The sequence below is a fragment of the Ctenopharyngodon idella genome, chromosome 1 (assembly GCF_019924925.1).
Source record: "Ctenopharyngodon idella isolate HZGC_01 chromosome 1, HZGC01, whole genome shotgun sequence".
NCBI lineage: Eukaryota > Metazoa > Chordata > Actinopteri > Cypriniformes > Xenocyprididae > Ctenopharyngodon > Ctenopharyngodon idella.
The window spans coordinates 41,811,099-41,832,998 of NC_067220.1; the positions used below are offsets into that span (position 1 = coordinate 41,811,099).

General features: G+C 35.6%; 2 protein-coding genes across 2 annotated transcripts; one reads left to right on the plus strand and one right to left on the minus strand.

Moving 5' to 3' along the window:
- The first annotated feature begins 1,952 nt into the window (after positions 1-1,952).
- On the plus strand, positions 1,953-13,415 carry ifngr1 (interferon gamma receptor 1). Its single transcript, XM_051899496.1, has 7 exons — positions 1,953-2,252; positions 6,382-6,514; positions 6,679-6,848; positions 6,941-7,086; positions 8,656-8,815; positions 10,196-10,338; positions 11,967-13,415. The coding sequence occupies exons 1-7, from the start codon at positions 2,189-2,191 to the stop codon at positions 12,243-12,245; spliced, it is 1,095 nt and encodes a 364-aa protein (XP_051755456.1). The 5' UTR covers positions 1,953-2,188; the 3' UTR covers positions 12,246-13,415.
- On the minus strand, positions 13,149-21,483 carry ltv1 (LTV1 ribosome biogenesis factor). The gene is made up of 11 exons (XM_051899485.1): positions 21,275-21,483; positions 20,769-20,900; positions 20,471-20,665; positions 19,305-19,392; positions 18,503-18,629; positions 17,678-17,894; positions 17,357-17,484; positions 17,104-17,249; positions 15,519-15,571; positions 14,588-14,788; positions 13,149-13,875 (listed from the first exon to the last, which is right to left on the minus strand). Exons 1-11 carry the CDS (start codon positions 21,275-21,277, stop codon positions 13,762-13,764), a joined length of 1,404 nt encoding a protein of 467 aa, XP_051755445.1. The 5' UTR covers positions 21,278-21,483; the 3' UTR covers positions 13,149-13,761.
- Positions 21,484-21,900: the final 417 nt, after the last annotated feature.

Below are 21,900 nucleotides of genomic sequence, written 5' to 3' on the forward strand. Positions count from 1 at the left end.
CAGAAGAGGGCAGAGCTTTAACAGCTCACGATTCAGTTGCCAAAATGACGATTGTCATTAGTCAGTAACGGTGTTCAGCCTTATTTTGTTCAAACTGGAGTCGGACACTGATGGAGAGATTCAGGAAGAAGTTTAGGAATGCAACTGGACGTTTCTGAATGGTTAGTGGATAAATGTGCTGGCCTTTGCAAATAAACATAGTGTTTTTAATGTCTTGTCTTTATAGAAAATGTACACAGTTTTTCCAAGACAATCACCTTTTACGCTGCTCTTTACAAACGTGTGGTTATAAAGTGTATAAACAAGGTTTAAAATAGACGACAGACATCTGGTCTCTAAGGCAAGCTTTAGCTGCATTTGTTGTGGAACTGGCTAACAGACACATCGACTGAAACGGTGATTTGCTCAAAAATCATAAAAAATAAACAGTGTGACACTTACTTCTTCTGGAGGATCACGAACAGTTGGTACAGATCCATCCTTGAGTACCAACTTTTTAGCAAAGCCTGCATTGTAGTGCCCCCCATTCACAAAGCAGTCTGGAGGGAAATGATTTGCGCAGACATAGACGAATTTAGGTAGATTTTGGGACGCATTGTCTTCAAACATAAAAATAATCCACTGCGTCCTCATGTAATAATTGTTATTGTTCATATAGATGTAGCACTGGGAAGTCCAAAAAGTTTTAGTGAATCTTTTGGACGTTTCATGTAAATAGTTTTATCAAATAATTTATGATTTATTTAATATTTGGTCAAACCCTGCTGTGCATCATGTTTTTGACACAGTCATATAAATGAGAGTGTTGTCTATTTTTATTAGTTGTATTTATAAATGCATTAATTCAATTTAATGCAAGATCCTCATTTTGACAAATAAATCCTGCTAGCCACGTAAAACAATATTCACCCCCCAACCCCCACATGCACACAAAATCACCTTCAAGTGATTTTCTACTCAGTTTTAGTCTGTTCCAGACAAATCTAGCTCAGATGTATTACATAAGTGACGCAGAAAACTTCAAATCCAGAGGGAAGGGTCACTCGCTCCAGAGTAATCTCTCTCTGTGCCTGATCTCATGGACGCCAGACGATATTACAGGTTAAAGTAGGAACCTTGCGTTTAGCGCACATGCTTAGACATATTGAGGACGACAACAGTTTAGAATCACACCTTGGTCCTGTTCTCAACATTATTTCTTGAATATTTTTTAACATTTTATAATAATGTTTGCAGTCAAATGCATGCCAATTGGTACATTGGAGTTGTGATAGTCTTTTTTTCCCTATTGTGATGTATATCCGAGTGAAACGGCTTCTCAAACAAGAACAAATGTAGGGCGGGGCTTGATTTTGTCTGTGGTGAATTGATTGGATGGTTGTGGTTTGCTATTGGTGGAACTCATGTGAGTGACAGGTTGTCCCGCCCTTGCGCCAGTAAACACATTATCAGAGAAGAGAAGTCGCTGTTATTTTAATTAAAGATTACTAAGGCGCATGAATTAAAAATATATATATGCACAAATATATGCAATATTCCATAAAAAACAAGAACTGTCCATTTTTATTTCATGGTGACTAAAGTGTTCAAATTTTGGCGCCACAAAATATTAATTGAGAAACACAGATCCAAGTAAAGAATCTGGGAATGTTTCTCACTCTCAGAGAACAGATATCCATGTAGTACAATAATTTCACAGTGTATCATGTAGCCTAAAGAGTAATATAGACATATAACGTTAGAGGGCACTATCCCATTGAAATCTGATCCTACATACATATAGATGAAGGTAAAATCTTCTCCTTTTAAAATTAAACGCTAGTGAATGAATGAACCCCCTCTATTCTGTCTGGTGATTCTCATTCATTACTGTAATGAATTCCGCTGAGTCTGAGTCAAGCCTTAACAAAAGAAACGCTCCGTGGGATGACTGAGTTACCTGTAGATACCAGTAAACACCTTTGTCGTGAATGAGGGAGTGAGCAGATGCACGTCATTTCCCTGAAGAGCGCCGCTTCCTTGGAATCGCTCGCGCTGCTTACTGTCGATGTCGCTCTGAAATTATACGGATCTTACCAAAAATGGGATTTACTTCACTTGAAGAGCAATCATTTCGACAGGATTAACCTTTTTTTTTCTCACTCGAAGATATAATATGTGAAAACTGTATTAAAATTCGCTGGCAATAATGCGGATACAGATCTATATCAGTGTCACTGTCTTGATCTTAGTCCAGAAATCCGCCTCAGAGGGTAAGATGAGTTTATTTAATTTATTTTATTAGTATCGTATTAATAGTATTTTTATGTATTAGCTTGTATTAATATTTATTAGTTTGAAAAATACATTTGAATAATAAATACTAAATACATTATTATTTAGGCTACTTTTAAAAATATTTTAAACATTTATCCGTAAAATATTTGTTATTGTTATTATTATTGTTATATATATATGTGTGTGTGTGTGTGTATGTATATATGGATTTTTGGGAAAAACAAGCAAACCCATTCAGTGCGACTAAATGTTGGTAGAAATGTTTATTTTAATTTAATAATTATTTATAGTACTTTCATTTTAGAATCTTTTTTTTTTTTAATCTAATGCAGTCATGTGGCTCAAACTGAGTAGAGTATGCGCTTGCAACGTAAAGGACAGGGGTTCAATTCCCAGGTAGTGCAAGAACTGATAGAAATGTATGTTAATGCAGTGTATATATAAGGAATTATGTACATTTATACATATTCTAATCACTAAACCAGCAAGGAGACAACATATGCTTTTTGTGTTGGTTTCTTCCAGACATCATGCCCGTATTCAGGATCGAATATGGATCAGTCATAAGAAAAACCCATAATGAAATCTCAATTTCTAAAGGTCTTTGCTCTTGGAGCTGCTTTTACAGTGTTGTTTAGCATGATGATAAGAATAAGAGCATTGTTTTATGTGCCGGCGTGGTCCAAAGGGCTGGTGTGGGCGCTATTTTTATTGCACTCACACTTGAGATTAATCCTGAACACAGGTGTATCAGAACTCATCCGAGAGGGACGCAAACACGTCTCTTTACCGTCAATTCACATTTGAACATTTCACATATTCCTGTCATGCATGATGGTTTAATGTGTGCTTCATTAATGACACATCTGGCCAGAAATGCAATCATGACAGACATACTGTGCTCTACACATTAACTAAATCTATAAAACAGGTCAAATTTCAAGCTTATCACAGCTGAATTGCGAATGAATCTGATTGACTCGATAAATGAATCTGATTAGAAGTTGCTGATATGATAAATGTGTGGCAGATGGCAGGTGTAAATGCGTCCATTTAGATTGAGGAAATGATTTTATACACAAAGAGATCTAATTTTTAGACATAACTCAATTCGAACCAAATTTCAACCCCAATAAAAGAGCAACAGCTTGCTCCTGGAAGTAAAACTTTTTGTTGTAATGTGAGATGTTTTGGGTGGGGGCTTGTAGTTCTCAGAAGTTCTGACAGTTTTGAGGATGTTGAAATCTTTCTTATGAAAGGAGCATGAAGACAGACTGTGATTGACACCACGGATCTTGTTCTATTCTCTGATTTCTTAGAAAATAACATCAGCAATGAGAGAAATGGGCGGATATGTGTGTGTCTGTGTTCCCGTCACATTTCTCCTCAGTCATGGTACAGATAGTAATGGTTATTGGTCAATAGTCAGAACTGGGAAAACCAGTTTGAGAGCTTCATTACAAAAAAAAAAAAAGTGACTGATGACGCTAATCAAATCATTCATAAAAATATATAATGCATTATCGAGTTTGGGGTTGGTAAAATGCTCTTAAAATAATCTTATCTACTTACCAAGGCTGCATTTATTTGATTAAAAATACTGTGAAAACAGTAAAAAAAATTGAAATATTATTACAATTTAAAATAACTGTTTTCTATTTGTATATATTTTAATATGTAATTTATTTCTGTGATGCAAAGCTGCATTTTCAACATCATTACTCCATTAAATTTTACTTTGTTCTCACAACATAACTTGTATCTGAAAACCTTAGACATAAAAGACAAGTTAAAGGATTAGTTCACTTCAGAATTAAAATTTCCTGATAATTTACTCACTCCCATGTCACCCAAGATGTTTAGTCTTTCTTTCTTCAGTCAAAAAGAAATTCAGGTTTTTGAGGAAAACATTCCAGGATTTTTCTCCATATAGTGGACTTCACTGGGGATCAACAGGTTGAAGGTCCAAATGTCAGTTTCAGTGCAGTTTTAAAGGACTCTACACGATCCCAGACGAGGAATAAGGGTCTTATCTAGCGAAACGATCGGCCATTTTCTAAAAAAAAATATAAACTACATACTTTTTAACCACAAATGCTCGTCTTGCACTGCTCTGCGATGCGCCATGCATTACGTAATCATGTTGGAAAGTTCACACTTGACGTAGGCAGAGGTACCGCAGTAGGTCAAAAAACTCCATCTCACTTTCTCCCCCAACTTCAAATTCGGTACTTCCGCCTAAGTCACGCGTGACCTTTCCAATGTGATTACGTAATGCGTGGCACATCGCAGAGCTAGTGCAAGACAAGCATTTGTGGTATATAAGTATATAGAAGTATATAGTTTTTATTTTTTTTTAGAAAATGACTGATCTTTTCACTAGATAAGACCCTTATTCCTCGTCTGGGATCATGTAGAGCCCTTTGAAGCTGCACTGAAACTGACATTTGGACCTTCAACCCGTTGGTAATTGTTGAAGTCCACTATATGGAGAAAAATCCTGGAATGTTTTCATCAAAACCCTTAATTTCTTTTCGACTGAAGAAAGACAGACATAAACATCTTGGATGACATGGGGTGTGAGTAAATTATCAGGAAATTTTAATTCTGAACTGAACTAATCCTTTAAGAGAGAAGAAAAATACTGTATGAGGGTGAACCAAGTCAGGAGAATAAAACATCTTCCCTGCATTCTTAAATGCTAAATACTCATAATTATGTCATATTACAGCAATCAAATGTTGACTTTATAGGCTTTTAAAACACATCTGAAGGCATTTGCAAAGTCCAAAAGACTGGTTATAAGGTTAACATCACACACGGCAGCAGACAGAAACTGGCATAATCAACGGGAATAATAGTGTGCGTGACAGGTTAAATGGTGTGTGATGGCATACGGCAAGTGTGAGCGTGTGTGTGAGTGGGTGTTTCGAAGGTAGAGCCAGAGGGAAGGGAAGACGGTTTTTGATTTGGCTTGTGTTTATCATGAGACCCTGAAGAGAGCGAACGCTGGGAAGGGTCACATGGGGGCGTGGAGCCTGTAAAGACTTGTTCATACTATCCCAAACACCAACAGTCAACTAGCGCAAACCGCTGGAAGTCATTGTTTGTTGGTGTGTCGGGTCAGTCTGAACCAATACAAAAGGAATTACTGTAACTGTGGCTGTTTAGGTAAAAAATAAGAACGTATAGTTTGCGTACATGAAGCAAATTAAGACTGTTTTAAGGCTATTAAGATTTTTTGTTATTGCAACATTATTTTATATAAAAAATATTGGCAGCTCACAAAAATCAGCCTCTTTGCTACTGTTATACAGTAATGAAAATAATATTTTCTGGACAAAAAAGAATATATATATATATATATATATATATATAAACTACCATTCAAAAGTTTGGGGGCAGTAAAAAAAAAGTTTTCAAACAATTTAGTACTTTTATTCAGCAAGGACACAATAAATTGATCAAAAGTGACAGTAAATACATTTATAATGTTACAAAAGATTAATATTTCAAATAAATGCTGTTCTTTTGAACTTCATATTCATCAAAGAATCCTGAAAAGAATGTATCATGGTTTCCACACAAATATGAATCAACATTGATAATAATAATTGTTTCTTGAGCATCAAAGACATTACATTTTAACATATATTCAAATAAAAAAAAGTTACTTTTAGATTGATATTTCTTAATATTACAGATTTTACTGTATTTTTTTACTGTACCAACCCCAAATGTTTGAATGTTTGTTGTGTATATTCAGCAAAACAAATACTACTATGATGTATACTTAATATACAATTTACTGTATAATTGTACTTTACAAAAATAATTGAATATTTAAATATATCACTTTTTTGTCTTGAGAATTATGTTACAATGCAAAAAAATCTTAATGGTCCTAAAAACAGGCTGAATTTTCATTATAAAACATACGTAATTATTTTTTCTAAAATTTTACCCACATATGTGACAGTATTCATAGGATTTTGTCCCTACTCTGAATGGAAGTTATGAGCATGGTTTCATTTAGCATAATAAGAAATGTAATATTCATGAAAATCAGGTGGTCAGACTCTAATATGATTAACTCTCTTTTAGCCGTGAGTCGCCCGCCTCCTCCTGCTAACGTGTCCATACAGTGTGACAGCTATGGAGTTGAAGCACGATGGAAATATCCTGACCTCAGTCGGGATGTACACTTTTTTGTGGAGGTGAATGATTTCAGTGAAAGGTATGAATCAATCTTTCACAGCAACTAAGAGCCTTTTATAGTCTTTAAATGTTTATTTTAGCTTGATTAAATGACTGCTGGACCCTTTTAAAATATTAGTCAAACCATAAGGCTGTTCATTTGTATGCCATCATGACCTTACTGTTATTATTTATGTGTTCCAGGAAAAATAAGACCACACAAAATCTAAGTTTAAACATATCCAGTATGCTGTTTAATCCAGAATTCAATCGCTATTTTGTCACTGTGAGGGCCGTGCGGGGAGGACAGGAATCAGATCTATGCGAATCAGCTATTTTCAGCTTCAATACAAATGCCGACAGCAAAATAAAGTGTATGTTTAGTCTGTATTTGGTTGAATTCTGAAATATCATCTATCATTGCAAACACATGCAGTATGATCTAACAGTACTATTGTGCATTCAGGTTATTTGGATTTTCCCGAGGTTGAACTTTTTCCCAAAGATGGTAAACTTCACGTCCAGTTCATCAACCCTCCATATCTGTATGGAGACACGCCGGCTCTGAGGAACCTCAATGATGATCTGAATTACTCTATTGAAACAGAAGAGGTATCATTCACTTTCCTGTCCTCTCACATGTCCTCTCACACGCATAGGTCACACAAAAAAGTAGCCCATGTGACTTATGATATATTTCAAGTCTTCTTAAGTCATATGATAGCTTTGTGTGAGGAAACGACTAAGTAAAAACTAAGTAATTATTAATGCTAAAATTTAATCTTTCATAAAAATGTTTATGTACACTATACTGTTTAAAAGTTTAAGGTTTGGTACAAGTTTTGAACGTTTTAAACTGTTTAGTATTGTAATATATTTTAAAATGTAATTTATTCCTGTGATCAAATGCTTTAGTCTTCAGTGTCACATGATCATTCAGAAATCAATCTAATATGATGATCATACTATATTGAAATCAGTTTTGTTGTTTATTATTAATATCAATACATTTTTCAGGATTTCATTTTTGATGAATAGAAAGTTCAAAACAACAGCATTTATTTGTAATAGAAATCTTTTGTAACATTTACTGACACTTTTGATCAATTTAAAGGTGCAATATGTAAAAATTTTGTCCACTAGAGGCCTATTCAAAACAAAGGCGTAACTTGATGATGCCAAGTTTGAGTGTGGAATCTTGGGACATGTGGTCTTCAACTCAACGGACGGTGCAAAATAATAGGGATAGGACTCGGGAAGAAATCATGTTCATGGATGCGGTTATTAACGTTACTGTAGCTTTTCTGGTCATGATTATGAGGTAACGCAGCTCTGTTTATCATATTAGATACACTTGAGAGTGTTGAAAATGTTATAACGTTACTCTGTGCGTTCGCTCGGTGGCTGCTGTGAGACACTTGTTACACACTGCAGTAAGATAGATCGATTTTAGAATATCATATTAAATGCTGGATGGCTTGTGTTGATAAATAGCATGCATTTCATTTTAAAACGTATTGTATGATGGAGAAAATTCTGTATTACTGTTACTAAAAATAAAGTTGTATCTGATTATGCTATGTTAGCTCCTTCAGAAAAATAGTGTTTTTCTCTGAGGCAGCGGTAAAGCATGGTACTCACAAAAAAATCAAGAAAATTAGATTTAAACAATAAGACTAAACGCGTTGAGCTATGTAACAATAATTAGTTTTCTGTCTATAAATATGTCAAAACAGTTGTTTCCTTGTATATTAAAAAGTGTAATATATTAAAGTGTCTTTGGTGTTTTCATGGTTTCTACAAAATAAAACCGGAACCCGGTTAACGCGGGTATGACGCAATTGACAGGTGACTCCTCACACGTCCCGGAGCCTTGGTTAAAATTGCAACTGAACAAAATATATAATACTGGCCTAGTGGTTTTTGGATATTTTACTGCAAAAATATTACATATTGCACCTTTAATGCTTCCTTGCTAAATAAAACTATTCTTTTCCTTGTCACTGAATTTGACCCCAAACCTTTGAATGATAGTGTATATCTTAAGTAAATTTTTGTGTGAATTGTTCTTTTAACTAGTTGTTGATTACGCTAATTTCAAACTTTGTATGAACGCATTCAAACGCATCTTCTGTAAATCCTGTGCGAGTCTCAGTGAATTGTTTGTTTTATTCCCCACAGACTGAGAATAAATCAACCTGTGAAAGAAAGAATAAAACATGCGAGACGTCCATTGAGTTTTCTGAGCACAGAGGAGTGTACTGTGTCAATCTGACAGGAAAGTTTGGACAGAGACCACTCAATCCTAGAAGCAGCTGTTTCGAAGGAGACATAAGAATCTGTAAGTGCAGTTTCAACAAACTTCCACTGATTTCTACAGCAGATAATAGTGGAAACACAGCATCCCTGTAAACAGTGCTTGAAATATAGACAAATATAAGTGTTTTTATTTACATATATATTTTATTAGTTCATATCTATGATGACTTTACTATTATTTCAAAATATTTAAAAAAAACTGTTTTCTTGATTTTAATCGATTCCCATTTTTATGAACCGATTTAAATTTTTAGTCTATGCTATTTTCAGGTGATGCATGAACTAAACATTTGCAGCACGCCTCTTATCCAGTGAATCACATTAAGCTTTGAGCTTTGTTACTTTTGATATGAAAGTCTTAGCAAATTTGTCAATTATATTAAGACATTCATACAATAAATGCCGTTTTGGTGCTCTAATGTGGCGTGATGGATCGCTGTAGCGCCTCAATTCAAGCGGCACGTGAACCAATCATCTCTTCCGCTTTATTACTAGTTACAGCACCAAATAAACAAGTGAACATCAGAAGGTATGTTAAAAGATACAGTACAACTTACTGAAATTATTCATGTGATCACTTAATTATGGTTTCGACAACAGCAGAAAGACTTTAATTAATCATCTTTTAAACAATGTCATAATGTTAAATTTACCTCAGAAAAGCTTGATAGACAGCTAGAAAAATTAACTCTAGAGACGAGCATTTGCTAAATACATGCACTATATTACATATTTGTTTTATTTTTACTTAAACTGTTCTTCAGTATTTTATGCATTTGCATAAATCCATCACGTTTGATGGATTTATGCAAGTTTCATCAGTTTTAATCAACTGTTTGATGTTTACAAGTCACTTAAAAAAACGAGTCAGAGTAGAAACATAATGTCATTAAAAGTTATAAAACATTATTATTAAAAATGCCTTATGTGCAATTTAAATGTTTGTATACCAATCAATTGTTAATTTTAATTTTTTTTCCTTGGAAAAAAAATAGACATGTACTGTACCTGCTATATATATCCAAATTAATCAATATCAAATCGAATAGAATTGAAATTGCAAGCTTGTGAATCGAAATTGAATCAAATCATGAAATTTGTGTCAATGCCCAGCCCTATTTTAAAATGTTGAAACTAACATTGTGAAACTAACATAATTAGTTATTAGTAGATGCATGGAAACTTTTGACTTCCAACAAATTAGGTTTCCAGTTAAAGCAGTTTACCAAAGCAAATGATTTTTTACACACGAGACAAAACAAACACTGTACAAGCTCACGGGTACCAAGTATGAAACACAAACCTAGCAATACTGAAGGATAATAAAAAACAAACCCAACAATAAATACATGCACAGCTGAGGATGATGTAATTCACTGATGTTTCTCATTCTTCCACCCAGATCCATCGTTCACCATGTACCTGTATCCAGTGATGGGAGTCGTCTTAACGTTGATTTTCATAACCGTCATCATTATGCTGCTAGCGAAGAAATTCAACTCAGGAATTAAGAAGAATGCTATCACTGCATTTCCCAAGTTTTTGGTAAGTTTTTGTTTGACCTGATTGTTTGACCTGACCTAAATTGTTTAGTAAAAAATTCTCATGTAATTGCTGGATTGTATTGAATTCACCAAATTGTGTAAGAATAGTTGCACAAACAATTTACACAAAATCATAATCATCATATTTTTTATCTGTTTATGTAATCACTGGTGCACAATCCAATTTAAGCAAGACATCAAAAGACATAAATATTTATGAAATGAACAGCTCTACAGTGTCACAGTTTCTAGTTTGTTTGAGTTTAGACTTTCCAAATTTGGACGTGTCAGTTAAAAAAATGAAGGCAGAAAGAATTTTGAATGTATAATTTGTACATTTGGTGAAAAGTTGATAAAGAATGGGTATAAAGTTGACTACTATCCATCTAATATTCCAGACAACTTTAAACAAGCAACTCCTCAACATCAGCATTGTTATCGTTAACTAAAACTAGTTTTTTGTTGTTGTTGTTTTGTTTTGTTTTTTTGGTAATTTAAAAAAGCTGAAATGAAAAAAAGTATAAATATGAGATGAAAAACTTAAATGAGAAATGGTGAAGCTGGAACAAAAATAAGTTTGTAGTTGAAGTACTAAAATTACTAAACTAAATCTGATATAAACATATATTAAAGCTTAATAGAAATATTAAAAAAATTTAAAAAATGACAAAAACAACAAAATGACTAAAAACTTAAACTTAAATTAATTGAAAACTGAAAATATAATAATAAATGCTATTTCAAAATTGTTAAAAATTGTTTTTGGTAATTGAAATAAAGCTGACTTAAAATATAAATATTAGACGAAAACTTAAATTTAAATAAAATCTTAAGAAAACAAGACATGTTACCTTGGCAACTAACTGAAATAAAATAAGCCGAAGTACTAAAACTATTAAAACTACAATAACAAATAAATTAAATAAATTTAAAAAGCACATAAAATTACTAAAATTAATTGAAAAACTGAAAATATAAAAATAAATGCTATTTCAAAATATTATATAATAAAATATATTACATATTAGAAAAAAATAAAAATCAAGAAAACTAGACATGTTACCTTGGCTAACTAACTGAAATACAATAAGTTGAAGTAATAAAATGACTAAAACTAAAATAAAATATAGCAGAACATACTAAACTGTTTGCAAAACTAAAATTCAAATAAAAATGAAAATATAAAAATAAAAGCTATTTTAAAAAGTTACTAAATACTAGAATAGTATATAAATAATGCTAAAAAAAAACCAAACACAAATCACCATTCAAATGTGGGCTGACAAATCTGAGCTGGTAAACCACATGCGACTCTGATTAAAAGGGAAGGTTCACCCAAAAATGAAATGTTTGTAATCATTTACTCGACCTCATGTGGTTCCAGACCAATGACTGTCTGTCTTCTGTGCAACACAAAAGATCAGTGTTTTTATGTCCTTACGATAAAAGTCAATGGGACCAGTGTGGTTTGGTTCCTAATGTTCTTCCAAACATCTTTTTAGGTGAACTATCCCTTTAATTAGCTAGTTTTTAATAAGATTTGTCTTGGTCTCTCTGGTGCGAACTTGTTACAGCAGCATTCCTGCACAGGGCTGGGTGACTGTAAATTGTCTCTTTCTGGTTTGGTAGGTTTTCAACCCAGCATCAACAGACCAGTGCAAAGTGCTGAGTGTGAAGCCGGAGATTATGGACAGCAAAGTGCAGATCGAACCGGTCAGGGATCCTCACGAACAAACCACGTTAATAGAGATGTACAGCGATGAGGAGCAGTCCTCCGGTGACAGGGATGTGGGAAGAGGTGACTCAGACAATCAATGTGCATATGGGCCTAATATGCTTGATGAAGATGAGCCGGGCAACCTTTCGGATGGCTACGACAGTCCACACGTCGACGTACTCAGTCTGTAGATGAGTCGTGGAGATACGGTGAATGTTTATGGATCCTAGAGACTCCCCAAGGCACTCCTTGGATTGCTTCCAGAGGTTTAGAAGTGAAGGAAAGTCCCATACAGACAGTAAAAGCACCTGCTGCCAGGATGTTCTGGGAACATGACACAGGTTGGGGGCTGTTCAAACAAATACAAGCCCTCATATGACATCATGAAATGGAATTCCCCCGAGGTTTTCCGGTTCATGGCAGAATGGAAAAATCATGTGTTTGGCATTTGTCTTCATTACTGACACTCCCTTTATTTGAATTGAAACTCCTTTTGAATTGACACTAGTTCAGGGGGGGTAAGCATAATGCTTATAGTTGTTGCTACATGTGGTAGTTTGATCTACAGGTCGGCCAGAATCACATCATTTGGCCTTTGAACAAAGATTTACAACATCATTTACAAGTACTGCTCAGGTCATGTGACTCGTGTCATTGGATTTGTGTTGTATTCTCGCACGTCTCGTCGGAATTACCACCATTGCAAAATAACTTGCATTTTGTGTTTCTGTGGCAACACTCACAACACCAAACGGATCATTCATTCACCTCTATATTTATCTTTTTTTTTTAAATATGAAATGCACCAAGGTATCATGAGCAATAATAGAATGGCACATCAAACAGAAATGTACACTACCGTTCAAATATTTGTGGTCAGAAAGTATTTTTTCAGCAGGGTAGCCTTAATAAGAGTCTTCCTTCAAAAACATAAAAAAAATCTTACCGACCCCAAACGTTTGAACGGTAGTGTATGCAGTTAACTCTTATAAAATACGTCCAGCTTGCAATTACAATTTCCAGCAAAAACATGAACATTAGAGCGCATTGTCATGTAGCAGATCTTCAAGCTCACTCCAGATGAAAACAGGAACTTTTATTTCAGGTCAAAGTTGTTTATTATTCAGATCATTTGAATGACATTTATGCACTTTGTCTAATCATGGTAGAGGAGAAGAGAATTTCATCATAATGAACCGGGAAGCCACTTTATAAGCCATCTGTCCTTACAGGCAGCTAATAGTTTGCATTAAGTTCATTATTGTGCCACTGGTGAAAATGTGATTGATTTTTTTTTTCCTCCCAGAATGTTTTTTTTAATTTTTTTTATTAAAAGCGGGGTGGGTATTCTATGAAAAAAATAGTACTTGTGTTTTAATGTGTATGTGTGTTTTTATAAACTTTTTAGAATGTGATGAATAGGTTTAATTACATTTTTGTACATATATATTTACCTTTAAACAGTCAAGCCTGATAAACAGAACAGTTTCTATAGATTCCATTCATTATGATGTATCCATGGCAACACTATTCATAAACATCATTTAGAACTGCTTATACACTGCATGAGATAAAACATGGAAGTCCTGGTAAGGTAAATTATGTCATGTACTGCAACACACGTGTTTCAGTAAGGTCCTATAGTGTCCGCTGGTGTTGGGAACGTGTCGCAGTGGTTTTGACAGTCTCTGGAGTGTCTCTGCCGTCCTACGAGAGCTTCAGGCCCTGAACGTTTGCTCTTAAATTAACCATCTGTTTCTCCTGCATCTGTTTCTCCTGTTTGAATGCCAGTTTGTTTGCCTTCTTCTCCGTCCTCCTCTCCTGAAACAATGAAGGGGAAAATATGAATGCCAGGGTGCTTTTTAGCTATACATGCTGCTAAGTGATTAATTACCAGTGTTGGGAAAGTTACTTTTAAAAGTAATGCATTACAATATTGTGTTACTCCCTAAAGTAACTAATTACATTACTTTTTATGAAAAGTAGTGCGTTACATTACTTTAGCGGTACTTTTTCTCACCTGGTTTTTAATAACAACAAAAAAAGTTCTATTTTTAGTTAATATAAAAGCCCTTTCACAACAAAAGTGAAATGAATAAGCCTCAGGCTGAAGGAAATGGAATGTTTTTCACTTTTTCTAAAGTCATTTTTGCTTATTAGTACGGTTGAATTAGATCATTGAAGGTCAGCAGTAAAGACATTGGTTAATAAAGTGAGATTAAATACAAAGTATATTTGTATGATTTAACATATTAGAATATTGCACAAACCCTGCAATAATTAAAGATTGCATTCCACTGTTTTTATCCGTTTTGAGAAATACTGACTCTGTTTTTTCTTATTCTGATGGATTTTTCCACTTGCTTTATTGTAAAACAAGAAAAAAAAAAAGCCAAGTCTCCTCAACAAGCTAATAACGTTGGACAGGCAATAGCGCAGAGGAAACAGGTAGATAATCATCGGTAATTACAACATAAACTGCAACAGATTGATATTTAAAATAATTTTCAGCATGACGCATGAGATTACGCACCTTCCTCTCGGTCTTGATGGCCTGTTTCCTGGCTCTCCTCTCCTCTGCGCTCTCGTCCCGTGAGCGGGGCTGCGTTGAGACTCTGGGCAGGTCCGAGTCGTTTATCCTCTCCATCCTTTCCACCTGTTTAGCCGTCGGGCCTCGTTTCGCCAAAACGTCCAGAGGAATCCCTGTCTTACTGGACACTCGGATCTGCTTGGGCTGCAAACATACTTACAATTAATTCATTTGGCAGATGCTTTTATCAAAACCAACTTATATTGCTTTCAAAATATACATGTTATCACTTCATGCATTCCCTAGAAATTGAACCCATAACCTTGGGGTTGCAAGCGGCATGCACTAGTCTACTGTTTGTATTACAGTACGTGTCACGTTTTACCAGCTGTGTTTTAAAGCTCTGTAAATCCTTTTGTATCTATATCCATCCCTGTGAACAAACATCGTTTGCCATAATGACCTCTGTAATGTGTTGTGGTCAAGATACATCACATGCAAACTATTGTAAATAGAGAGTAAACACAGCGTAGGTTTGTGTGTGACACATAATAACAGCATTATTAGTCACATATACTATGAATGAACTCAATGAATAATGCATTAAAAATCCATTAACTGCATGAGTAATATTTGTTAAGATTAATGTGATCAATTGAATAATACAAGATCACATCACATTTCAGGAAAGATCACTATCTTATTGTTACAAATATAGTATGTTTGCTTCTGTGTCTGTGCTGTAGGTGAAATCATTCATACACGTAATTCAAACCACATCTTAAATTTGGTTCACATGCAAAAATGGATGCAGATTTGAATTGGAAATTGAACTTCCAGTGCATTTCACCCTAGGCTTCTTTATCTGTGTAATGAAATAGCAGTTTATGAAATATCCTTGGCCGAATGAGACATGTGAGGCAGGTTTCTTCACCTTTGGAGGGTCCTGGATGAGTTTGGGCCGGTTGTAGAGGTTGGAGTAAGTGCCTGAAAGAGAAAGATAAACATGATCAATCACCCCTGATTTACAGCATCATTCAAACTCCTGATACTCCAGCATCTCTTAGTAATCAGGCTTTGAACTATGAGGACACGATATCTTCATATGGCAGATGAATAAAATGACAATTGAAGTGGAAGATCATGCAAATGAATAGTGTTTTTGTTGTCCATTTCTCTGCTGTGGTGAGAATCACCATAACATCCTCAAAACTATATCATTTTCAGGAGATGCGAAAGAGGAATCATTCTGGTATTTGCGGATCTCTGTTTGTGCGGCTGTGTGCACAGATAACAGTGCATGAGTACTGAATTGAGTTCTCTTTCGTGTCTCCTTGTGCTTGAATGGTTTAAAATCACTTAAATGTGTACATTTGCAAGACTTAACATGCAAATGATAAACATTCACTCTATGATGGTTAAACTGTGTGCTGAACCGTGGGGCTTGGTCCGTACGGATTACGGATCAACTGTGATCCATTACACCATATACATTTATGTATTGTAATATTTGACATATGGCCATCAAACACATGTAAAAGAATATATTAAAGGGTTAGTTCACCCAAAAATGAAAAAAATGTCATTAATTTCTTACCCTCTTGTCGTTCCACACCCGTAAGACCTTTGTTTCTCTTCAGAACACAAATTAAAATATTTTTGTTAAAATCCGATGGCTCAGTGAGGCCTGCATCGCAAAACAATACAATAAACACTTTCAATGCCCAGAAAGCAACTAAAATCGTATTTAAAACAGGTCATGTGACTACAGTGGTTCAACCTTAATGTTATGAAGTGACGGGAATACTTTTTGTGCGCCAAAAAAAACAAAATAACGACTTTATTCAGCAATATCTAGTGATGGGCAATTTCAAAACACTGCTTCATGAAGCTTCGAAGCTTTACGAATCTTTTGTTTTGAATCAGTGGTTCGGAGCGCCAAAGTCACGTGATTTCAGTAAACGAGGCTTCGTTACCTCATAAGTGTTTCGAAATTTCAATGGTTCACCACTGGGGGGCGTGACTTTGGCAGTTTGATACACGCTCCGAACCACTGATTCGAAACAAAAGATTCGTAAAGCTTCGAAGCTTCATGAAGCAGTGTTTTGAAATCGCCCATCACTAGATATTGTTGAATAAAGTCGTTATTTTGATTTTTTGGCACACAAAAAGTATTCTTGTCGCTTCATAACATTAAGGTTGAACCACTGTACTCACTTTAGCTGTTTTAAATATGTCTTTAGTAGCTTTCTGGGCATCTGAAAGTGTTAATTGTCTTGCTGGCAATGCAGGCCTCACTGAGCCATCGGATTTCATCAAAAATATCTTAATTTGTGTTCCAAAGATGAACGAAGGTCTTACAGGTTTGGAACAACATGAGGGTGAGTAATTAATGACAGAATTTTCATTTTTGAGTGAACTAACCCTTTAAAAGCCTCTGTAAATTAATAATAAACTCACATCCACACATGGCATCAGAAAGTGCACTGCACTGATAAACTGTATGGATTCAGACTCACTGATGATGGTCTCACAGTCCCAGCGCTCTGCAGGCGGCTCTATGACCATTGTATCAATCGCCACTTCTTTGTCATCTTCATCATTTTCGTCTTCCTCTTTCACAGAGGGCAGCTCCGCAGGACCCAGCTGATCTGGTTTCTGATAACTACACAAACACACAAAGTGATGAGAGGATTGATCTCAAACACACACACACACACACACACACACACACACACACACACAGATGGTGTGTCAGTCACACACACTCACTCTTTCTCTTTCTGAATGAAGTAGTCTTTGATGACCTCCTCCAGGCGCTTGCTGTCCGGTTCAATGTAGCCCTCCAGCTCCGCGTTATCCAGCGCTCCGATCTCGTCATCATCAAACTGCTCGAAAAACTATTCAACAACACAACAAACATGGAATCATGCTTTATTATAGAAGTGTACATTATAAATTAAAAAAAAAAAAATTTTGTGGCTGAAAAGAAAAGTGCTGTGTTGTAATGAGAACTTTGCATCAAACATTCACAGAGAACGTGAACAGACCCTTACGTTCCTCATTATCTGTGTGGAAGATCTGCTGACTGACCTTCTCAAAGCGGTCGTCCAGCAGCGTCAGCTGTTCGTTCCTCCTCATGACGGAGGACGTGAGCGAGTACTCCGTAAAACGACTCTTCGTCTCGCAGTCGGCAAACATGAACTCTCTCTGGCCGCCTTCCTCGTCTGACAGACCCGCTGAGTCATAATCTTCCTCATCACCTTCATCATCCGTGTCCTCCCACTCATCATCATCATCATCATTATTACTGAGGCCAAAAATGACATCTGATGTAGGTGGGGTTATGCAGATTCAAGGATTCAACTCATAGGCTGACTCCATTTTATTTACATAGTACCAGCACAAAACCAAACACATTAAACATTTAAAGGGTTAGTTCACCCAAAAATTTAAATTCTGTCATTTACTCACCCTCATGTCGTTCCACACCCTTAAGGCCTTTGTTCGTCTTTGAAACACAAATCCTTTTAATGAAATCTGAGAGATTTTTGTTCCTCCATAGACAGCTACGCGACTACCACTTTGACGCTTCAAAATGTTCAAAAGAGTTTTATGTGATTTTTATGTTTATATTTAAATAAAAGCCTAAATTAAATCTGTTCATCAGAAAAATTGAACTAAACCACTCAATTCATATAGATTAGTTTTACAATCTCATTATTTTTGAAGAGTCAAAGTGGTAGTTGCACTGCCGTCAATGGAGGGACAGAAAGCTCTCAGATTACATCAAAAAGATCTTCATTTGTGTTCTGAAGATGAACAAAAGTCTTACGGGTTTGAAATGACATGAGGGTGAGTAAATGATGACAGAATTTTCATTTTTTGGGTGAATTTTTTGTAATTTGTCAGTTTTACCCCGTGTCACACATGACGTCATTGGCCTTGATGACGAAGTCATCTTCCAGCATGTTCTCTGGGTCGTCGAAATCAAAGTCCTCATCCAGCGCAGCAACAATGTCAGGATCCATATCCAACCGCGGCCCTGGAAAGCAAGATGCAAAATTACATCGTCTCATTTGTATTTGGCAGTTTCTTTATTGCATCACGTCTCAAAAGCGCTTTTCGAGACCCACGCGTTCTGTGCTGTGCTTTTTTTAAAAACCATTCCTGTGCTGCGTCTTGCGTTCTGTGTGAACGAGCCCTAACACTACCGTTCAAAAGTTTGGGGTCAGTGAAATTTTTAAATGTTTTTAAAAGAATTCTCTTCTGCTCATCAAGGCTGCATTTATTTGATCAAAAATACAGTAATATTGTGAAATATTATAACAATTTAAAATAGCGGTTTTCTATTGTAATATATTTTAAAATGTAATTTATTCCTGTGATCAAAGCTGAATTTTCAGCATCATTACTCCAGTCTTCAGTGTCACATGATCCTTCAGAAATCATTCTAATATGATGATTTGATGCTCAAGAAGCATTTATGATTATCATCAATGTTGAAAACAGTTGAGCTGCTTCAAGTTTGTATGGAAATGTGATACTTTTATTCAGGAATAGTTGATGAACAAAGTTCAAAAGAACAGCATTTATTTGAAATGTCTTTACAGTCATTTCTGATCAATTTAATGAGGTATGATTTCAAATAAAGTAAATGAAATAAGTGTTTTTCTGCAGCAACATGAGCAGGACTGATTTTGATCTCCACCCAACTCACCTGAAACAGGAGCTGCTTTGTTTAATAAACCCACTTCCTCTTCAAACTCTGAGGCGAACACAGACGAGGGCAGGTTAATTGAGGACGCCTGCATGAACAACACACATGACATAAAACAACAAAACTTCAGCAGGTCATCAAAAACACAAGCATAAAGACGCTCATCGTCTGTAAGAGACACAACCGGACCGTAACACTGTTTGTCGTCACCCTCACTGTAGCCGCGCTAATATTTTTAGTAAAAATGACCACACTTTTAAAGGGTTAGTTCAACCCCCCACCCAAAAAAAAGAGAAATTTCTGTCATGAATTACTCACCCTCATGTCGTTCCACACCCGTAAGACTTTCGTTCATCTTCTGAACACAAATTAAGATATTTATTGAAATCTGAGAGATTTCTGTCCCTCCATTGACAGCCTACTACCACTTTCAAGCCCCAGAAATGTAGTAAAGACATCATTAAAGTAATCCGTGTGACTCCAGACGGGTAATCTTAAATTTTATAAAGTGACGTGAGTGCTTTGTTTGCGCAAAAAAAACATTAATATTTTGTAAATAAAGTGGTAAATTTATGTTTTTTGCTTAAAGCACTCACTTCGCTTCATAAAACTGAGGTCACATGGATTACTTTTATGTCTTTACTACCTTTCTGGGGCTTGAAAGTGGTAGTTGCATCAATGGAGGGACAGAAAGCTCTCAGGTTTCATCAAAAAGATCTTCATTTGTGTTCTGAAGATGAACGAAAGTCTTACGGGTTTGGAACGACATGAGGGTGAGTAATTAATGACAGAATTTATATTTTTTGGTCCCTTTAATATTTAAAGTCTTTCTCTTCAAGGAAAACGGACCTTAGTCAGGGTAGCACCATATTTAATTTTTCACACGAATCAAAACAATCTACCCTGACTAAAAATACTGATGATATCAGATATGTGTATATATTTTTGTCCTGTAATATCACCTACTTGTGACTAGTAATGACAAGTAATGAAGACTGATTTATATCTGTGATGTGAACCATTTATAAAATCATCCTGTTTTCACTGTAAATATGTCAACACAAAACATTAACGGTGAAATACACAATATAAAAATGATATAATCAGTGTCAGAACATTATCAGATATGTAAATCTGGTAGCTGCAGGGAGGAGCTGCTGCCTTACAGGGACGATGACATCCTCTTCCTCCATGTCCTCTTCATCCTCTGCAGGCTTTGGCCGTGCGTCTCTGTGGCGGCAAGGGGCGGAGACTAGCTCCGCGGGCTGGGGCACATCCCTTAGGTGCTGAAGGTAATCGTAGTCGTCATCGAAAAACACTCCAAACTTGCGCTGTTCCTCCCTCCTCTTCTCCACCTCCACCTGCAGGAACAGATGGCAACTTTAGTGACACGCTCCAGAGGCTGATATTTGGATGTTGTGACCGTTTAATCCTAGAAAAACCAGTTTAGTGTGTTTGTTTTACCTTGGCAGCTGGCAGAAGGACATGTTGAGGTGCCATCTCGTCTGCTGCGAGCGGATCTTTCTGACTTCTGTGCACCAGGTGGAAGGACACGGCATTCTTCTTATTGATGAAGGCTTTCTTCTTTCTGTGAGGCTGAAGACACACAAATGACAACTAACATACACAGCCAACACACAGATCTGCCATATTCCGTGACTGCAGGATCATTTTAGTGACTTTAGGATGAATTTTAGTGAATCTTTAGTGAGTTTGAGCCAACTGTTTTACAATAAACACATTCATTATTATAATAACACAGCTTGCTAAAGCAACACAAATAGATCTGTGATCAAAACTAACCTGAACCCATAAACAAGTCTTTTTTAGAGCAAAGTCACTGTACTTAGCGTTTAAATAGCACTATTATAAACAATTAACAGTGATACATGATTTACATGTAAACACATGGATTCACTAGCATGACAGGTAAAAAAAAAAAAAAAAAATGTAAATAAGAAATTACTCACCATTCTTACACGCTAACGAATTATCTGGAGTTTGTATTTCAGATTTCAGTGTCTTTAATAGCTTCAATGTTGTAAAAAAGTAAACAACGTATAATCAAATCATAGAGATTCTTCTGTCAGCTCAAAACACATGGACAACAGCGGCCATTTTGAGACTCGACCATCTCGACTGAGTGAAGGGGAGAAGCACAGTCCATGCGATAATTTTGCTTTAAAAAATGTTATAAACAACAAATTAATATTCATATATATATATATATATTTAAGGCTATTTTTAATACAACGATTATAATCAAAATACTGAAGCGAGCGGATAAATGACAGGAATACAGACGCGACCGTTGTAGTTCCAGAAACACCCCTGATTCACTTTTGGTTTAGTCTAGATGGGGGACATGGCGTGATGATGATCATGACGCTCGACGCTCCCCTGCAAACTCTGCATGTCGTCGAAAATATATGGCAAACTTTTTTATTCTAATTTAACACATATTACATCGGCTTTTTTGCATTTTTATTAAGTCATTTTCCCAAATTGTTTTCCTATTTTATGAATATGCCCATCGTTGCTGTTGCAATGCCTGCTGTTCTGAATTTGTGTTCTGTTTATTAAGTCTCTTAAATTT